This window comes from Periophthalmus magnuspinnatus, chromosome 15, assembly GCF_009829125.3.
Source record: "Periophthalmus magnuspinnatus isolate fPerMag1 chromosome 15, fPerMag1.2.pri, whole genome shotgun sequence".
Taxonomy (NCBI): Eukaryota; Metazoa; Chordata; class Actinopteri; order Gobiiformes; family Gobiidae; genus Periophthalmus; species Periophthalmus magnuspinnatus.
The window spans coordinates 13801021-13817277 of record NC_047140.1 but is presented as its reverse complement, the minus strand read 5'-3'; the positions used below and the strand labels follow the sequence as shown (position 1 = coordinate 13817277).

At 40.3% G+C, this 16257-nt stretch overlaps 1 protein-coding gene across 1 annotated transcript in view; it reads right to left on the bottom strand.

Moving 5' to 3' along the window:
- The window catches only part of slc24a3 (solute carrier family 24 member 3), a 58683-nt gene that overhangs the window by 31698 nt on the left and 10728 nt on the right, over positions 1 to 16257 (bottom strand). The window contains exon 3 of the mRNA XM_055227476.1: positions 7059 to 7075. Coding sequence (XP_055083451.1) covers positions 7059 to 7075 — 17 coding nt within the window. The remainder of the gene's footprint in view (positions 1 to 7058; positions 7076 to 16257) is intronic.

Genomic DNA, 16257 nt, shown 5'->3' with positions numbered 1-16257 from the left:
CTTGTGTGAATAATATTACCTCTAAATCTTTCTTTTTACAACTAAAGATCATAAATTTAGTTTTACTAATGTTTGTAGATAGTTTGTTAGCATTGAACCATTTTAATATTTTTTGAAACTCATCTTCTACATTCTTTATAACCTCCTTTATGTTTTTTCCGGAGTAAAATAATGTGGTATCATCAGCAAACAAGATGCAATTTAGTAATTTTGACATAATATCATTAACATAAAGGAGAAAAAGTACTGGCCCTAAGACCGAACCTTGGGGTACCCCACACGTTACTTGACGATGTTCTGATTTTATGTTGTTGATTTCCACAAATTGATAACAGTTCGTTAAGTAACTTGACCCATTTGTGTGGTACACCTCGTATACCATACTTGTATAATTTCTGTAACAATATTTCATGATCTAGAGTATCAAATGCTTTTTGAAGATCGACAAAGATACTAACTAAATATTGTTTCTTGTCCATGGCATTGGTGATTTCTTCAGCCAGGTCCATTAATGCTGTGGCGGTTGAATGATTGGAACAAAATCCATATTGGCTCTTACTTAAAATTTTGTATTTTTCAATAAATTAATTTAATCTGCTAACAAATAGTTTCTCTAAAATTTTTGAGAATTGCGAAAGCAGTGATACAGGTCTATAATTTGAGAAATCATTTTTATTTCCTTTTTTAAAAAGTGGAATAACTCTGGCCAGTTTCATGTGATCTGGAAATATTCCTGTGCTGAATGAAAGATTACATATCTGTGAAAGGCTCAATAACAACATTTATCACTTTCTTGATCAATAACATATTAATATCAGTATAATCATTAGATTTTTAATTTGGACAATTTAGTATTTCTTCCACCGTCTGACAACATCCCCAGTCGAGGTCAGCAGCTCTACACCCACAGTGTAAACAGTTTTGGTGAAGCACTGCTTTTCCAGAATTTCTTTGAGGCCGACCCGTAGTCCTCCTCATTGGCTTCCCCAAACTCTTCCCAAACCCAAGTTTTTGTGAGTACCTGTCAGCTGCCTCAGGAGTCCTATGAGCCAACAAGGCTCAATAGCAGCCTGACAGCATCCCTTACTTCCAGTGTCCAGGAGGCCGTTCTTCACACTCATCCCTCCCCAGGTATTACTGGCGTTGCTCATGTGGGTGTTGAAGTCCCCCAGCAGAACAATGGAGTGCCCGGTCAGTGTCTATTACCCCTCCCAGGGCCTCCAAAGGAGGCCATTTACTCTGCACTGCTGTTTGGCCCATAGGCCGACACAAGAGTGAGAAACCTGTCCCCGACCCGAAGGTGCAGGGCTGTGACCCTCTCATTCATTTGGATGAACACATGGTGGCTGAGCTGTGAGGCTATAAGCAAACCAAAAGTAATCCGCTTCTGCTCCCCATGGGAAAAGCCAGAGCAGTGGATGGTCAACCGCTCTCGAGGAGTTCAGTACCAGAACCCAAGCTGTGTGTGGAAGTAAGCCAGACCACATCTATCGGGTACCTCTCAACTTCCTGCATGAGCTCAGGCTCCTCCCTCCCAGCAAGGTGACGTTCCACAACGGCACAACCAAAATGCTTTTCCTCCGAGAGTGGCTGGGTGCTCCTTTAGAAATAGAGCATGGAGCTCAGACACACGGGAGAATCTCAAAGTAGAACCACTGCTCCTCCACATTGAGAGGAACTAGCTGAGGTGGCTGTATCTGATGCATCCTGGACACCACCCTGGGGAGGTGTTCCGGGCATGTCCTACCCGGAGGAGGCGCTGGAGAAAACCCAGGACACGGTGGAGGGTATATGTCTCTTGACTGGCCTGGAAATGCCTTGGAATCCCCCCAAAAGAGCTGGAAGAAGTGTGTGTGAAAAGGGAAGCCTGGGCCTCCCTGCTCAGACTGCTGCCTCTGTGACCCGGCCTCGGATAAAGCAGCAGAAAATGGATGGACAATATGACTTTTTTTTCACCAAAATAGCAGATTACGAATCCCTACTACTGACTCTCTTTAATCTCCTCTCCTTTTTTTCTCCCTGTCTCTCCTCTGTCACTCTCTCCTCCTCTCTCCCTCTCTCCCACCCCTCTCTCTCTCCACATTTTTAGTGAAGCAGAATGAATTTCCTCCTCTACCGTTTCCATGGAGATGTGACGTAACAGGCGAGAAGAGGACAGCGAGGTGACATAACACGACTTACTCCAAACTTACACACAGGTACACAAAACACCGCCTCCTCCCCTCAGTAAGGAGGTTGTGGGTTAGACTACTAATCTGTGTGAGTGGAGTGTGCATGTCGTCCCTGTGTTACAGTGGCAGAGTTGTTATCCGTCCCTGGGCTCACATGCACACCTGTTCACGTGCACTCTAATGAAGACAAAGTGTGTAATTAGGCCTGACAGTTATATGTGACGTTATGGGGCCGCTTACACCTATAGTACTATCATAGACTGTACTGTATATAGGCCATAGATCCATCAAACCCAAGACCAAGATCTCACCCAGCAACAGGCTCTGCACTAGGACCTCAACCAGGATCTACTGCGGAGGAGATTAGACTTGAAATATATTTAAAAAGTAGGATTCTGTTCAGAGTTGACATTGTCACCATCTCCAGGAGCATTACGTTTTGAGAGAATATTTCAATTTGAACTGACAAACTAACACAAGAATCCTGTGCATTTCATAACATGTTTGTAGAGGTCCATTACTAAACTACAAAGTCAGCAGCTTTTACACAGAATAAGACCCCACAGAGACAGAGAAAGGGAATATGACACACAGGGAGGGCATCTGACAAACAGGGACATTTCAAAACATGTTGTAGAGGTCTCAACTACAGGTACTACATTGTCAGTTGACTGCAATTGATTGAAATTGCGACTTAGGTCCATTTATTAGGTTGCACTAATACATGTGCTATTAAAGAGCCCATACACCATACGCTATTACATTATTTTCTGATCTTTTATAATGTTTCCCCATGAAAAACACACCTAAAGTTGTGTTTTGTTTCATTCATGTTTAACACAAACCCTGAAGATTTAGGCTGTGTTCTTCTCTCAGACAGAAAACACTTGTCATGTGTGATGTCATATGGTAATACAAGAAGTGCTCCACTGAATTTTTAAACTCCAAACACGTTCACTGGAATCATTTGGATAATTTCAGATCCTAGAATTACCAATCTCTACTGAACAAAAACTAAAAGATAGCTGAACTTGAAAACTGCCACTGAATGACATTACGAGGAACAGAGCATTTTAAGCTTTGGAGATGTAGACTAATAATGCAACACTACTCAAACAAAAGCTCACAGAGTCAATTTTGCATAATATGACCTTTAAAAAGTTGAAAGTGTAAATTTATACGGATACTTGCACTGCTTTGAAGAATAAAGTGAACGTACATAAGATACTTGCTGTTAAGCACAACAGATTTCTCACAAACACACTCGTTCATACAAGTGCCCTTGAGCAAGACATTTTACCAGGGTTTAAATACATAAGAGTATGCACTAGAGCCACTGCCAAACTACTGCGACACCTGGAAGGCAATTTACTACTACAACAAAAAGCCATGAGCAGTGATTTATATCTACAAATCTAAATGATGACAGTACTGTGCTGCACAAATATCACATTATGCCCTGAACATTAGTTTGTTTGTTTTGACAGATTTTCAGATAGGGCTGTAAGATTTGAATCAATTGAATCAAAATCACAATTTGTACGAACGCAATTAGCAAATCGCCATTTTTGAAGTATCATAATTTCATCCACAAACAACAAAACCTCCTGTACAAACACCTTCTGAAATGTGATTCTTGTAATAAATTGTCAGTTCAGATTTCAGTCATTTTGTCAATTTTTGTCAATTTAAAATATGTACTGCACATAATCCTTTTATAAAAACATAAATCGCAAATCTAATCCCAGTAAAACAATCCACAGCTGCTCTAAGATCCAGAGGTGACTCCTGTGTCTTTCTTTGACCTTGTGCACACATCCCTCTGTCCATCTTCATAATACTCACACAAGCACACTATTAATGTTTCAGTTTCAAATATCTCTCTCCTTCTCTCCATCTTCTCTCTCTCTCCCTCCTTCTCCCTGCTTCTCTTTACTCCCTCTCCACCTTTCCTCTCCCTGTATATTTTTCTCTTTTCTTTGATTTTTCCCACTCTTTTCCTTCTCTCCCCTTTTATCATCACTTTCTCTCCATCTCTTTTTTCTCTCTACTCTTTCCCCTCTTTCTGTCCTTTTTTCTTATCCCTCTTCATTCTCTCTCTCTTCTCTCCCCTTGTCTTTCTTGACAAACTCTCCCCCTCTTTCTTGCTGCTTAACTCTAATTCCTTCTCCTCACCTGTCTTCCCCCTGTCCCTCCCTTTCTATCTACTCTTTCCTCACTCCTTTCCCCACTATCTCCCCATCTCTTCCCCTCTTTTCCTTTCCATCACTCCAACTTCCTCCTCTTTTTTACTTCCTTTTCCACTCTCTCCCTTTGTCTCACCGGTCACCCACCTGTTCTCTCTTTTTTCTCCTATCTCTTCTTCCTCATTCCCCTTTCACTAACCCCTGTCACTCTCTCTGCCACCCTCCTTTTTCTTTCTCTCTCATCACTCTTCCTTCTCCTCCTTCTCTCTTTCCTAATGATGTGTTTGAGTTCCCCTGCTCTGTCCCCCTTTCTCTCCTTCCTCCCTCTCTCCCTCTCTACCCCTCACTCTCTCTTAATGATGCATTCTGAGTTCCCCCGCTCTCTGGAGAGGGTAGAACCAGGCCACATGCACGTGTCTCCCTGGTGACGCTGTCAGGAATACGCACGTGACGCCCACATTTTCGCGCCGCACCTGAACGCAGCACACACAAACTCAATACTCACATCTCGTTTATGCAACAGGGGAAACCAAACCCCATTTAAACAGACACAATGTTTAAAGTGAATATGACAGGATTACATGTTTGTCTAATTGTCTAACTGATACTAAAGCTAGTATCGAAACAAGATACAGATGTAAGACCACATGGTAATATAAAAAAGCACTACGATTTAATGTTGAAAATCCATATGCTATTCTCTATAGAAAGAGTATTTTTTCTTACTATCATTGTGATATCAGAATCAGTATTGAATATTGAGTCCATCACTATCGAAATCGAGTTTGAAATTTTAGTATCTTGGTACTACTACTTGGTTTGATGAGATAGTACTTGTGGTAAATATTTATCATAGTTTTACATCAGTTAAGTGGCAGTTTGTTGAAAAAAAGTTCGGAAGAAAAGTACAAAAATACAAGAAGTAGCGGTGAGTTTTAAAACAGAATACTTCTATCTATATCATCAATACTGAATATTCCATCCAAAATGCAGGGGCAAAAAAGGGATCTAGTGTTGGGAAGTTACACCTTTTGCGAAGTGGTAGTTCCAAAAAGCAGCGCTACAATCACATGAAACAAATTAAATAAAGTAAATAAAGAATGGTGAGGTCAAAATTGTGTGCTGAAACGCACAATTTATATATTAGAAAGAGTTTTTGAAGTATTGCAGTTAGATTTGTTTAAGTACTTCCTTATGGTCGCACACAAAAACCTCCATAAATATACAAAAGCATGATGCAAAACTGTACACAGCAACACGACAACCCTGATTGGATGCACAGTAGTTTCACTAGTGGGGCGCATGCTGATTGTGTTGCGATAGCGCTCTGAAGGGGGGGTGACTTAACACAGGGAGCAAAAGGAGGGGAAACTCAAAGCATCAAAAACTGAAACTTATAAAACAATATGTGTTTTTTAGTGCATATAACATTAAAATAAATACATTATGAGTTAGCATTTAATAACCGCTCTTTAAAAAGTAGGATCCTGAGTGCACACGGTAAACAACTCCAGGCACATTAACAAGTGATTTTGATTTAATTGTAACATTGTGCAGCTCTATACCCTGCCTGATCTGTCCACTTATGTTTCTGTCCATCACATAACCCTCTGCTCTTGTGGAGTGATAAGACGCATCAAAACTCCCTCGGGAAATAAACCAGGAAGCAGTAGGGAGGTCAGAGGTCGCAGAGCATGTACAGTGGGATGCAAAGAGTATATAGGAGCGTGCACATATAGATGTACAGTACAGAAAGTGTGTCGTGAGTCGAGGGACGCGACCTGTTAGCTCCAGCGCAGCGCCTCTAGAGGGCACAGAGGAGCAGATGGAAGAGCAACAACAGCCACAGGAAATGAGAGACTGGAAATGGGTTTATCCAAGACTCTAGCAGAGTGTTGGGTCTGTATTTACAAATAAATATATTCCAAAATCCTTCAAAGTAACATTGAATTCACAGGGCACTAGGGTTGTCAAAAATACTGATTCCGAATACTTAATGATACTAAAACTAGTACCGATCTATTACTATGTTAAGAAGCAAATACATTTTACCAACAGTATTTCTTTGTTAAACCTCTACCTGCAGTGAATATGTCTTTCTACACCAAATAAGGCAGAAGACGTTCCAGAGGGAATGACTGATCTCATCATTGACCAAAAACAACGAGCGGAGTAAGGCTTAGGAGAGGCTTTCCTCTTGTGTCTCTTTTGTCCTGAGGGTTGTTACTCCACTCAAACTGCCCTGACAATTGATCTGATGACTTGTTGAGCTGCACTGAGATGCTCAACAGTGCTCTATGCACGTAAATTACCCCTCTGGCAGAAATAAAGTCATATCGATTGATTGATTGAACAAATGTATTAAATAACTGTTTCCATTCTCTAAACAAGCTAAAAAATTGGAGCACTGTCACAAAATAAGTATGATTCAAATTATAGACTGCTGTATCACTCAATTTAGTATTACAATTATAGATATTTCGATGTTTTAGCATACCCCATATCAACAGTGCACAGCTAATGATGAGGAGCTTAATGTTTTAGTGATAGGCTGAATATACAGATATAGATGGTTTGATATAGATATTGGTCAGCATTCAAAAAGGCATAATGGGTCATGTGAAAAAGTGAAGAAAAGCCACACAGACACAGGATGAACATGCCAACTCCACCCTCACAGTCTGAGAATCGAACTGGGGACCTGTGCCACCAGAAGACCTCATTTCACTCAAGTTCACTCTCATGGACTAAACCAGGACTGAACCAGGACTGAACCAGGACTGAACCAAGACTGAGCCAGGACTGAACCAAGACTTTTTGATGCCCCAATATCAAGTCTATTTTCATATTCTAGTATTGAATGCTCATATATTATCCTCTTATGTGTAATCATATAATAATACATTTGGGAAGTGTTGCATGTGCTCATGGATATGTGTTTCATTAAAATGATGTAACATGGTTTGTGAAGTGTAAGTTATTGTAAATTCTCATGTAAGTGCTAGAAATAACCTAATGATTGCATATAGGTCGTATAACCACAAGGCGAAATCCCCTCTGGGGCCTCATGCTCCTAGGTCAGCACCTGCTAAGAGCCTGCCTCCCATATGGTTTGCTTTGGTAAGATTTAGGGACCTTGGGGTTATAAGACTGGTTGCCTGGGCACTTAACCTTCTTACATTAGTGTAGTTTGCAGGGATACACCTGCAACATGCAGACTGCTTTTTAACCATCTGTAAAGTGTAACCTTTTTCTTTGTACACAATAAATAAAGAGGTTTTTGTGTACTCTGTCCTGGCTCCCTAGTACAATATTCAATGAGCCCAGATTTAGAGATAACTTTGTCCACATCTCACTGGGACTAGAGTCTCTGAACCAGGTGAACTGGAAGGTGTGGCAAGTTAAAAAGTGATCCTAAAGAGTACGCTAACCTTTGACTTATTACTTATTCACACAAGTGCCAACCTGGAAGAGAGAGACCAAACCATCTGGTAAGTGCTCCAGCATCCTCATCACTGTTTAATGTGAGAGGAGATATAATACACAGGGGCCCTTAGAAAATGTTCAGCTAAAGGAAGTGGTTTGCCGTTGGTACTGTCAGGAAAGAGAGTCTAATCTCAGTGACCAAAATGAGTTACCAACGAGACGACTTGGGAGGTTTATAGTTACATGAGCTTGATGCAAGTCTCAGCATGACCCTCCCTCTTTAATTAAAACCTGTTCAAATGCCACATGAGTAATTGTCAATTCAGATTGGATGTCAAAACACAATAGAGAAGTGTCTCACCCATAATATTCACTTTAAATCTGCATAATGAGTCTCAGACATAAAACACAGCGAATGAAGAGTTATAGAAGGAATTGGCTATGAGTGAAAATGAAGTATTTCCTATAGGATATTGGTCCATTCTATCCGAAATAGGTTACGTTCACGTTCTATAATCTGATGAGGTCCTAATTTCAGATGGAGGGCAGGGGTCTATATAACACTATGGGAGATTCGCTGTTTTTGAAAGAGACATCTGAATTTATGATCCACAAATGTTGAACGTTATCATTATTTGTTTGGCACTGGCTCCACAAACTTGTCATATTAATCTTAAGCCTTAAAGTCCTTTCAGCTGACAACAATCATGTCTTTGGGGTTGCATAATGGCACCACTTTCTGAAGCTACTGTGAAGATTTGTATTGCATGTGGACAGGGCCAGTAATTACAGAGATATTAACCATAAACCAGATCAACAAATCTGTAATCTGACAGTTAAACAGCAAATTAATCCACCATATAATTCTGACCTGTCCTCCAGCTCAGTTTAAACTATAGGGAGTCTAATGTTGTGATGTCACACGAACACAACCTATTTTTATCCACATTTCGTCCTGGGTGATTTCTGCAGCTCTGAGTTTGATTGACAGCTCCTCTCCGCTCTTACATAAGGCGCGTGCTGTGATGAGATGGAACGAGACACGAGGAGAAAGCCAGCGCTCATCTGAAGAGACAGGAAACCGCTCCGGGAACCACTTCCTGTCCATGCCAAAGGTCACAGGGGTCAAAGTGATTGAGATGCTTCACTGTAAACCGATTTTCAACCAAACAAAGAGAAAGCAGTGCCAATATTTGTAACACTTGCTCCCTCATCTTCTTTGTATTGTTTCTATCTCACTCCCCGTGTACCTTTCTCCCTATAGAGCTGGAAGATTAATTGTATTCAAAATGAAATTGCAATCTCAATGGACACAATTAGGAAATCGCAACGGCTGCAATTTTTGGAGTACCGTTATTTCCTCTGCAAACAAGCAAATCTCTTGTCTTATTCTGCACAAACACTGCTAACCCTGTAGTTTAAATCTGTAAAACCATCTTCTGAAATGTGATTCTTGTATTGGTTTTTCAGTTAATATTTTAGTCTCTTTGTCAATTCTTCTGATCAGGTTTAAAATGTGAACTTTTCCTCTAGGGTTGGATGAAATGATAAACTAATACAAGAATCTCATGCATTTCAGAACATGTTTGTAGAGGACGAAACTATAGGATTAGCAACTTTTACACAGAATAAGACCCCACGGAAACACAGAGAGGTCGTCAGACACGGACATTTCAGAACATGTTTGTAGAAATCTAAAATACAGGTACTACAAGAATGTTCTATGAAAAGACAGGATATTTAGTTATTTGCGGAGGACATACTATTATCCAAATAACTGCAGCGTTCAACTCAAAAAGCTATTTGGATTTGATTGCTATATATTCTCTCCCTCCCGCTCTCACCTTCTACCCCTCTCTCAATTACTACAGTATCCTCCTCTCACAGGTGCAGTAATAGTAAATCGATTACAGATGTCACCTCTCTGTCCGCCCCCCTCTCTCCCCTCTTCCTCTCCCCCTATGACACAAAAACAATAGTACATTACTGATATCACCCACGCTCTCTCTCTCTCTCTCCCCTGCCTTTTCTCTTCTCTCCCTCTCTCCCTCCCAGTCTATTGCTTACTCCCCCCCCTCCTCTTCCTCAGTATATCCTCAGGTAAACAGTATTTTCTTTCCCTCCCATGAAAATACTAGTTAGTTGGTTACAAAGGTCACCTCCTCTCTCTCTTCCTCCTCCACCTCTCTTCTCTCTCTCCCTCCCCTCTTTCACAGATAAACAGTACTTAGTTACAGACTCAGCCCTGATCCATCAGACTGATTCTCTCATTGATTTATCGACGTTTGGAGCTCAGTGTGAGTCTAAAAAACTCTCCGCAAAGAAAAACAACAGCAGCAGCACGACACAGACAAATATTTAGATTCAAATCAAACTGAAAACAGGGCCACTTTACTAAACCCCAATTTGTGCCGCAAGGTCAATTCTTATGACTTTTGTAAGTTCAAACTCACGAGAATCCATCTTGTCAGACTCTTTTTTGGCCATCAGTGGTTCAGACCAATCACAGGGCCGCATTGTGGTGAGGGAGGAGCCAAAGGCGAAGCGCCCAAACAAACCAAAACAAACATGGTGAAGAGAATGGACATACTTGAGCCTATTTAAGTAGAAATAGACTATTTTGTTTGTGAAAATCAAGCAGGGGGAAGCGCTTTGTGCAATTGTGGAGGGAAAGTTGTCTGTGCTTTTCTCTCAACTGGATTTAATCAAAGTTTGATTTTTCAGCTTGTTCTGCTGTTGTGACACTTAATAAGCTTGGAGTATTCATTTGAATGTCCCGATCGCTTTCGGAGAGCTATCTCAGATTGATAATGTGTAGAACTCAATTCAGAGGGCTACACATATCAGTCTTGTCCTCCTTGCTTCTTCTGGGTTGGTAGTAACCCTGGCAGATTCAAGGAGCAGGATAAGGGAATGAATCTTTCTGTGCAAGGGCATCACACAATCATAAAGTATCTGATTCAAAGTGACTTTTAAACAGTTTCTTTGTCCTTGGTCCATTGTCCACAGCTGTCGTCCCTGTGCGCAGAAACACAACACATAACCTACATCAGAGTAGGGCTAACCCACTTTCACTGCATAGTAATGAGTCACGTGGAGCAGCACAGGGAAGACTGTACCTGCTACAAGTCTGCTCCATCGTTACACAATCGCACCAAAATATCCATACAGACAGTCAGAAAAAGGCACAACAGCAAACAAATCATGAGGGAATCAAACCAGCAACCTCCCATAGACACCCTGCAGATTTGACATTGTAGTGATTGGTTTCTGCCTACTCCTGTCTCCAGGGAGGTGTCTCGGATACTCGGCACTCTATTGTGGAATGCCTCAGTATTCCCACAGGACCGGGAGGCGTCTGGGGAGTGGGAAGTCCTGGTGTTTCAGCTGAAATGAGACATGACCTGGATACGAGATACATGTGGGCTACAAAACTCTGCGTTTACACCTACAGCAGCCAACAAGCTAAGGAAGTATATGTAACAGTTGCAAACTTTTCGCCAGTCCGTATACAAATAACACGACATAGGATGGAGCCTCTGCTTTATTCTCTCTCTGTGACAGACATAATAGACACACGTTAATATGTCTTCACATTGACTCCCTGTCACAATGAGAACACACCATGAGATGGCGCCTCATTTTTGCAGTGTAAGTATCATGTAACAATACAAGCTAACAGCAAAATTTTACAATCCAAATTAAAGTTACAAAATTTAGAATTAGCATTTCAAAATACGTTAATTGCACGTGAAAATATTGTCTAATTAACATGTGTTCTTGTATTGTTGCTAACGTTAAATTATTCTCATAAAATATATTATTTTTGACAGCAATAGAACTTACCCTCTGCAGTCTCCAACATGCGACTGAGAGGGGAAGGGAAGCTATCAAAATAAAATACATGGGAGCAATGCGCACTTCCGGTTTTTCTAAATAAAATGTCAAAATGATAAAATTCACATATAAAATCAAAAGAAACATAGTACACAAACAGAAAATAATAAGTGCATTTTTAACTCTGTTACATATACACAGAAATATAACATGTATATATAACATTAGAGAGAGGATAACCACTCTGCCACATGTTACATAGCGCAACTTTAAATTGAATATACTCAACTGCTTGAATATTGACTAAAATGAAAGAGTATACTGAACTTGTGGGTCTTGTGAAAACTCTGACAGACCATCGAGCTGTAGGTAATTTGAATTTTGATGAGATGATTAACCTTTGCACATGTTACTTTGGCACCTTTCTCGTTCCTCCCATCAAACTTTGCCATCAAAATTGTTCAAGTACAAATTTCAGACATGCTGTTGTAGGCAGTGCACCTCTGAGCCACGATCGTGTTCTGGAAAAAGAGCTCTCCAATCGATGCTGCCATTTGAATGGTCACAATTATCAAATCACAAACACTGCAGTTATTTAAGGAACAATATTCTTCTGCAAAAACAACACACTGTAGTTCTGCAACATGCCTATGTGCCAGATGCCCTTCCTGTGTCTCCTTGGGGTCTTTTTTGTGTAAAAGCTGCTAACCCTGTAGTTTAGACCTCTACAAACATGTTCTGAAATGCTTGGGATTCCTGGATTAGTTTATCATTTCAGATTTCAGTCAAATGCTGATGTTTATTTCTACAATACTGTTTAGCCCTAGTAGGAGTACCAAGCTGGAGCATTATTGTAAAAAGTGCTGTACCTGATTTTTTTAAGGTCTTAAAAACATGAAAAACAGAATGAGTTTATTTTTGCACTGATCTAAAGTCATTCTTCACTTCTCTTTTGCATTCTGAGCATCCTAATTATTAACCACAATGAGTTTATAAGCACTTTTCACACTTCTCAGAGACCAGAGTTTTGCTGTCACTGTAAAGCAAACAACAACTAGCATGCTAACACACACTTCCTGATTATTGGACAATGAAACACAGACCGCAGTGGACTTATTTTGACCTCAAGAGCTGCTTATACAATATATCTTTAATGGGGCAAGACATATTTTGCTCAAACACATGGATACAGGGCCGTTAACGTTTTAAATATTACCATAAAAACACAGGGAGAACATGCAAACTCCTCTCCTTATGTGTAGGACAAAGTGATAAAAACAACTTGATTTAAACAGCTAATATCTTCACATTATCATTTGAAGACTGTTTAACACTTTTCAAAACACATCTGCTTTCTGTCAGGGGCAAAGTCAAATGCTCATAAAATATGCTTAAACGAATAATAAAACTCGATTAATGGTCTTGTAATGATAAAACTTACACTTTTTCAGGGTCAAAAACAGCACAAAAACATTGAAAACATGTTAATTTACTGCAGCGCCTCTCACACACGTCTAGACAAAGTGTTTTTTTTAAACATTTGTCTCTGCTTCGTCCTTTGGGATGATCTGATCTTTTCACTGCTCTAAAAATACTCTCGTCTGGACACAAAAGTGCAGCTGATAAATGAGCTGCTGCAAGACTGGGAGGGCATCAGTGTTAAACGAGGAGAGAGGGACATACTAAAGGTCTAACTACAGAGGAGAGGAGAAAGTCAATGTGCAAATAGCGTATTATTAGCCATATTAAAAGTACTGCAAAACAATTGTATTCAGGTAAGACTTCAGTTACTTCAAAATGATTACACAAACGCAAAGTAGTAGTCCGAGAAATTACTTAAGTTAGAGTAAAAAGTACAAGAGGAAACTACTACTCAATCAAGAGTCTGGACTGATTTATGATGTGAACATAAAGCTGCCTGATTTTTACGGTCTTAAAACCATGAAAAACAAAACACTGGTCCAAAGTTATTCACCAAAGTGATTTTTACAACTCTCAGAAACCAGGATGGAGTTTTGCTGTCACGGTAATGTCAACGACAACTGGCATGCTAACTGCGTACTTCCTGATTATCTGACAATAAAGCTGTGTAGTCCAGATACAGATTACGATTATCAAAATATGACAACGCTTATTTTTTCAGAGTCGATTTGTCACGATTCGTTGTTTAATCATTGTAGCCCTAAGAATTGTTAGAATTTGTGAGAATCATAATAATTATCAAACAGTGAGATTTCTAGAGCTGTAGTGGACTAAAAACTAAAGTAATTCTTGGTCGAGTAAAGATAAGTCCTGCATATTGATTAGTTGACAAAAAAGGGGGTGTGGCAAAAGCTCTCAAAAGACTACACCTGCACGGGAGTTCATGCAAAAATAACTATTAATGCAGAAAAAAAAGTATTAGGAAACAATGTATTTATATAAAGACAAATTACTTTGTGAATCATGAGTTTAATCTGCCTTTTTACATAGAAATACCAAAAAATACCTTCTCCTTTCAGCTGTTGTCCCATATAAATCCCTATAATCTAAATAAAATGATTTGACGAAGACTCCATCAACCGATTAATCGACAACTAAAGCACTACATCTCTAGAGATTTCCATGTTCCGCCTCTGATTTGTCCCCGCGTCCTCCATCATATAAAGATGCAGCTCATATGATTTGAGATTTCCAAGTTACACCCTTGGTTGTCGCTGATTCTCTGGTCTCCTTTGTCCCTTAAAGTCCATATGATTTGATGATTTGATGGTGGGTTTATTGTACAGAGGCTGTTAACAGAATGAGGACAACACAAGGACAGACACAATCCTCTCAGAGCCCCGTGTGGGACAGGCAAACACGGGACGCAATGGGGGGGTTGAAAGAGAAGATGCATGGATTGAATTAAGACTCTACGATTTGAAGATTTTGTGCTAAACTGTAAACACACTATAATATACGTGAGGTTCCAGAGAGATCTCCTCCATTCTAATGAATTTTAGAACTTCCTTAGCCAAAAGCTTTGACATATGGCGCATGTTTTGGGTTGATTTTTACACTAAAATTAAACTAAAATACATCACTTTCACATGTTGAATTACACCACACTGATTGGCCCACGTAACCAAACCACTTACAAAATAAATTTCCACGCAGGTATTCAGTATTCATAAATTTCCACGCAGGTATTCAGTATTCATAAATTTCCACGCAGGTATTCAGTATTCATAAATTTCCACGCAGGTATTCAGTATTCATAAATTTCCATGCAGGTATTCAGTATTCATAAATTTCCACGCAGGTATTCAGTATTCATAAATTTCCACGCAGGTATTCAGTATTCATAAATTTCCACGCAGGTATTCAGTATTCATAAATTTCCACGCAGGTATTCAGTATTCATAAATTTCCACGCAGGTATTCAGTATACATACATTTCCACGCAGGTATTCAGTATACATACATTTCCACGCAGGTATTCAGTATACATACATTTCCGTGCAGGTATTCAGTATACATACATTTCCGTGCAGGTATTCAGTATTCATACATTTCCGTGCAGGTATTCAGTATTCATAAATTTCCATGCAGGTATTCAGTATACATAAATTTCCGTGCAGGTATTCAGTATACATAAATTTCTATGCAGGTATTCAGTATACATAAATCTCCGTGCAGGTATTCAGTATTCTGTTACTAAATACATTTTCAAAGTATTTTTCCCCAACACTGCCTGAGCACAGCAGTATAAAAACTGGTTAAGTTCAGCACCCTGGTTCTCAGAGTCAGTGGGACCTGTCTCTCCTGTCTCTCCTGTCTCTCCTGTCCCCCTGTCGTCCCCGCTGCTCCTGTCATCCCCCCGTCATCTCCACACGGTTCATTGAACCTGGACTTGAATAATTGAACAGAGCCAACTGCGCGACACTCCCCACCACCGGGAGGAGGTAAAGATTATATGTTACAATTAGAGAAGATGTGAAGAAAACCAGAGGGAGCGCGCGGCTAACGTGCTACACTAACGCGCTACGCTAACGAGAATTATTTAATCAGAGACAAAAGAGACGGGAGAGAGGGAGGGAAGAGAGAGAGATCGTTATTTAATCTGAGAGAAGGAAAGGGAGAGGGAGAGAGGAAGAAGAGAGAGAGGAGGAGAGGGGGAGGAGGGGGAGAGAGGGAGAGCAATGAGGCGTGGAGAGAGGGATGTGAGATAATTATTTAATCAGACGGAGGAGAGAGAGAAAGAGGAGAGGAAGGAGAGGGAGAGAGGGAAGGAGAGATAATTATTTAATCAGAGGGAGGGAGAGGAGAGGGAGGAGAAGGAGAGATGAAAAGAAGAGAAATAATGATTTAATCAAAGGGAGGAGAGAGAAGGAAGAAGAGAGGGAGGGAAAGAGGAGAGGGAGGAGAGGGAAGAGGGAGAGAAAGAGGAGAGGGAGAGAGGGAAAGGAGAGAAAGAGAGAGGGAAGAAGAAAGATAATTATTTAATCAGAGGGAGGAGAGGGAGGAAGAGAAAGGAGAGAGGGAGAGAGGGAAAGGAAAAAGAGGAGGCGAGAGATAATTATTTAGGTGAGGGAGGGTAGGAGAGATAGTGAGAGGGAGAGAGGGGGGGAGAAGGGAGATCATTATTTAGAGGTGGGAGAGGAGGAGAGAGGGAG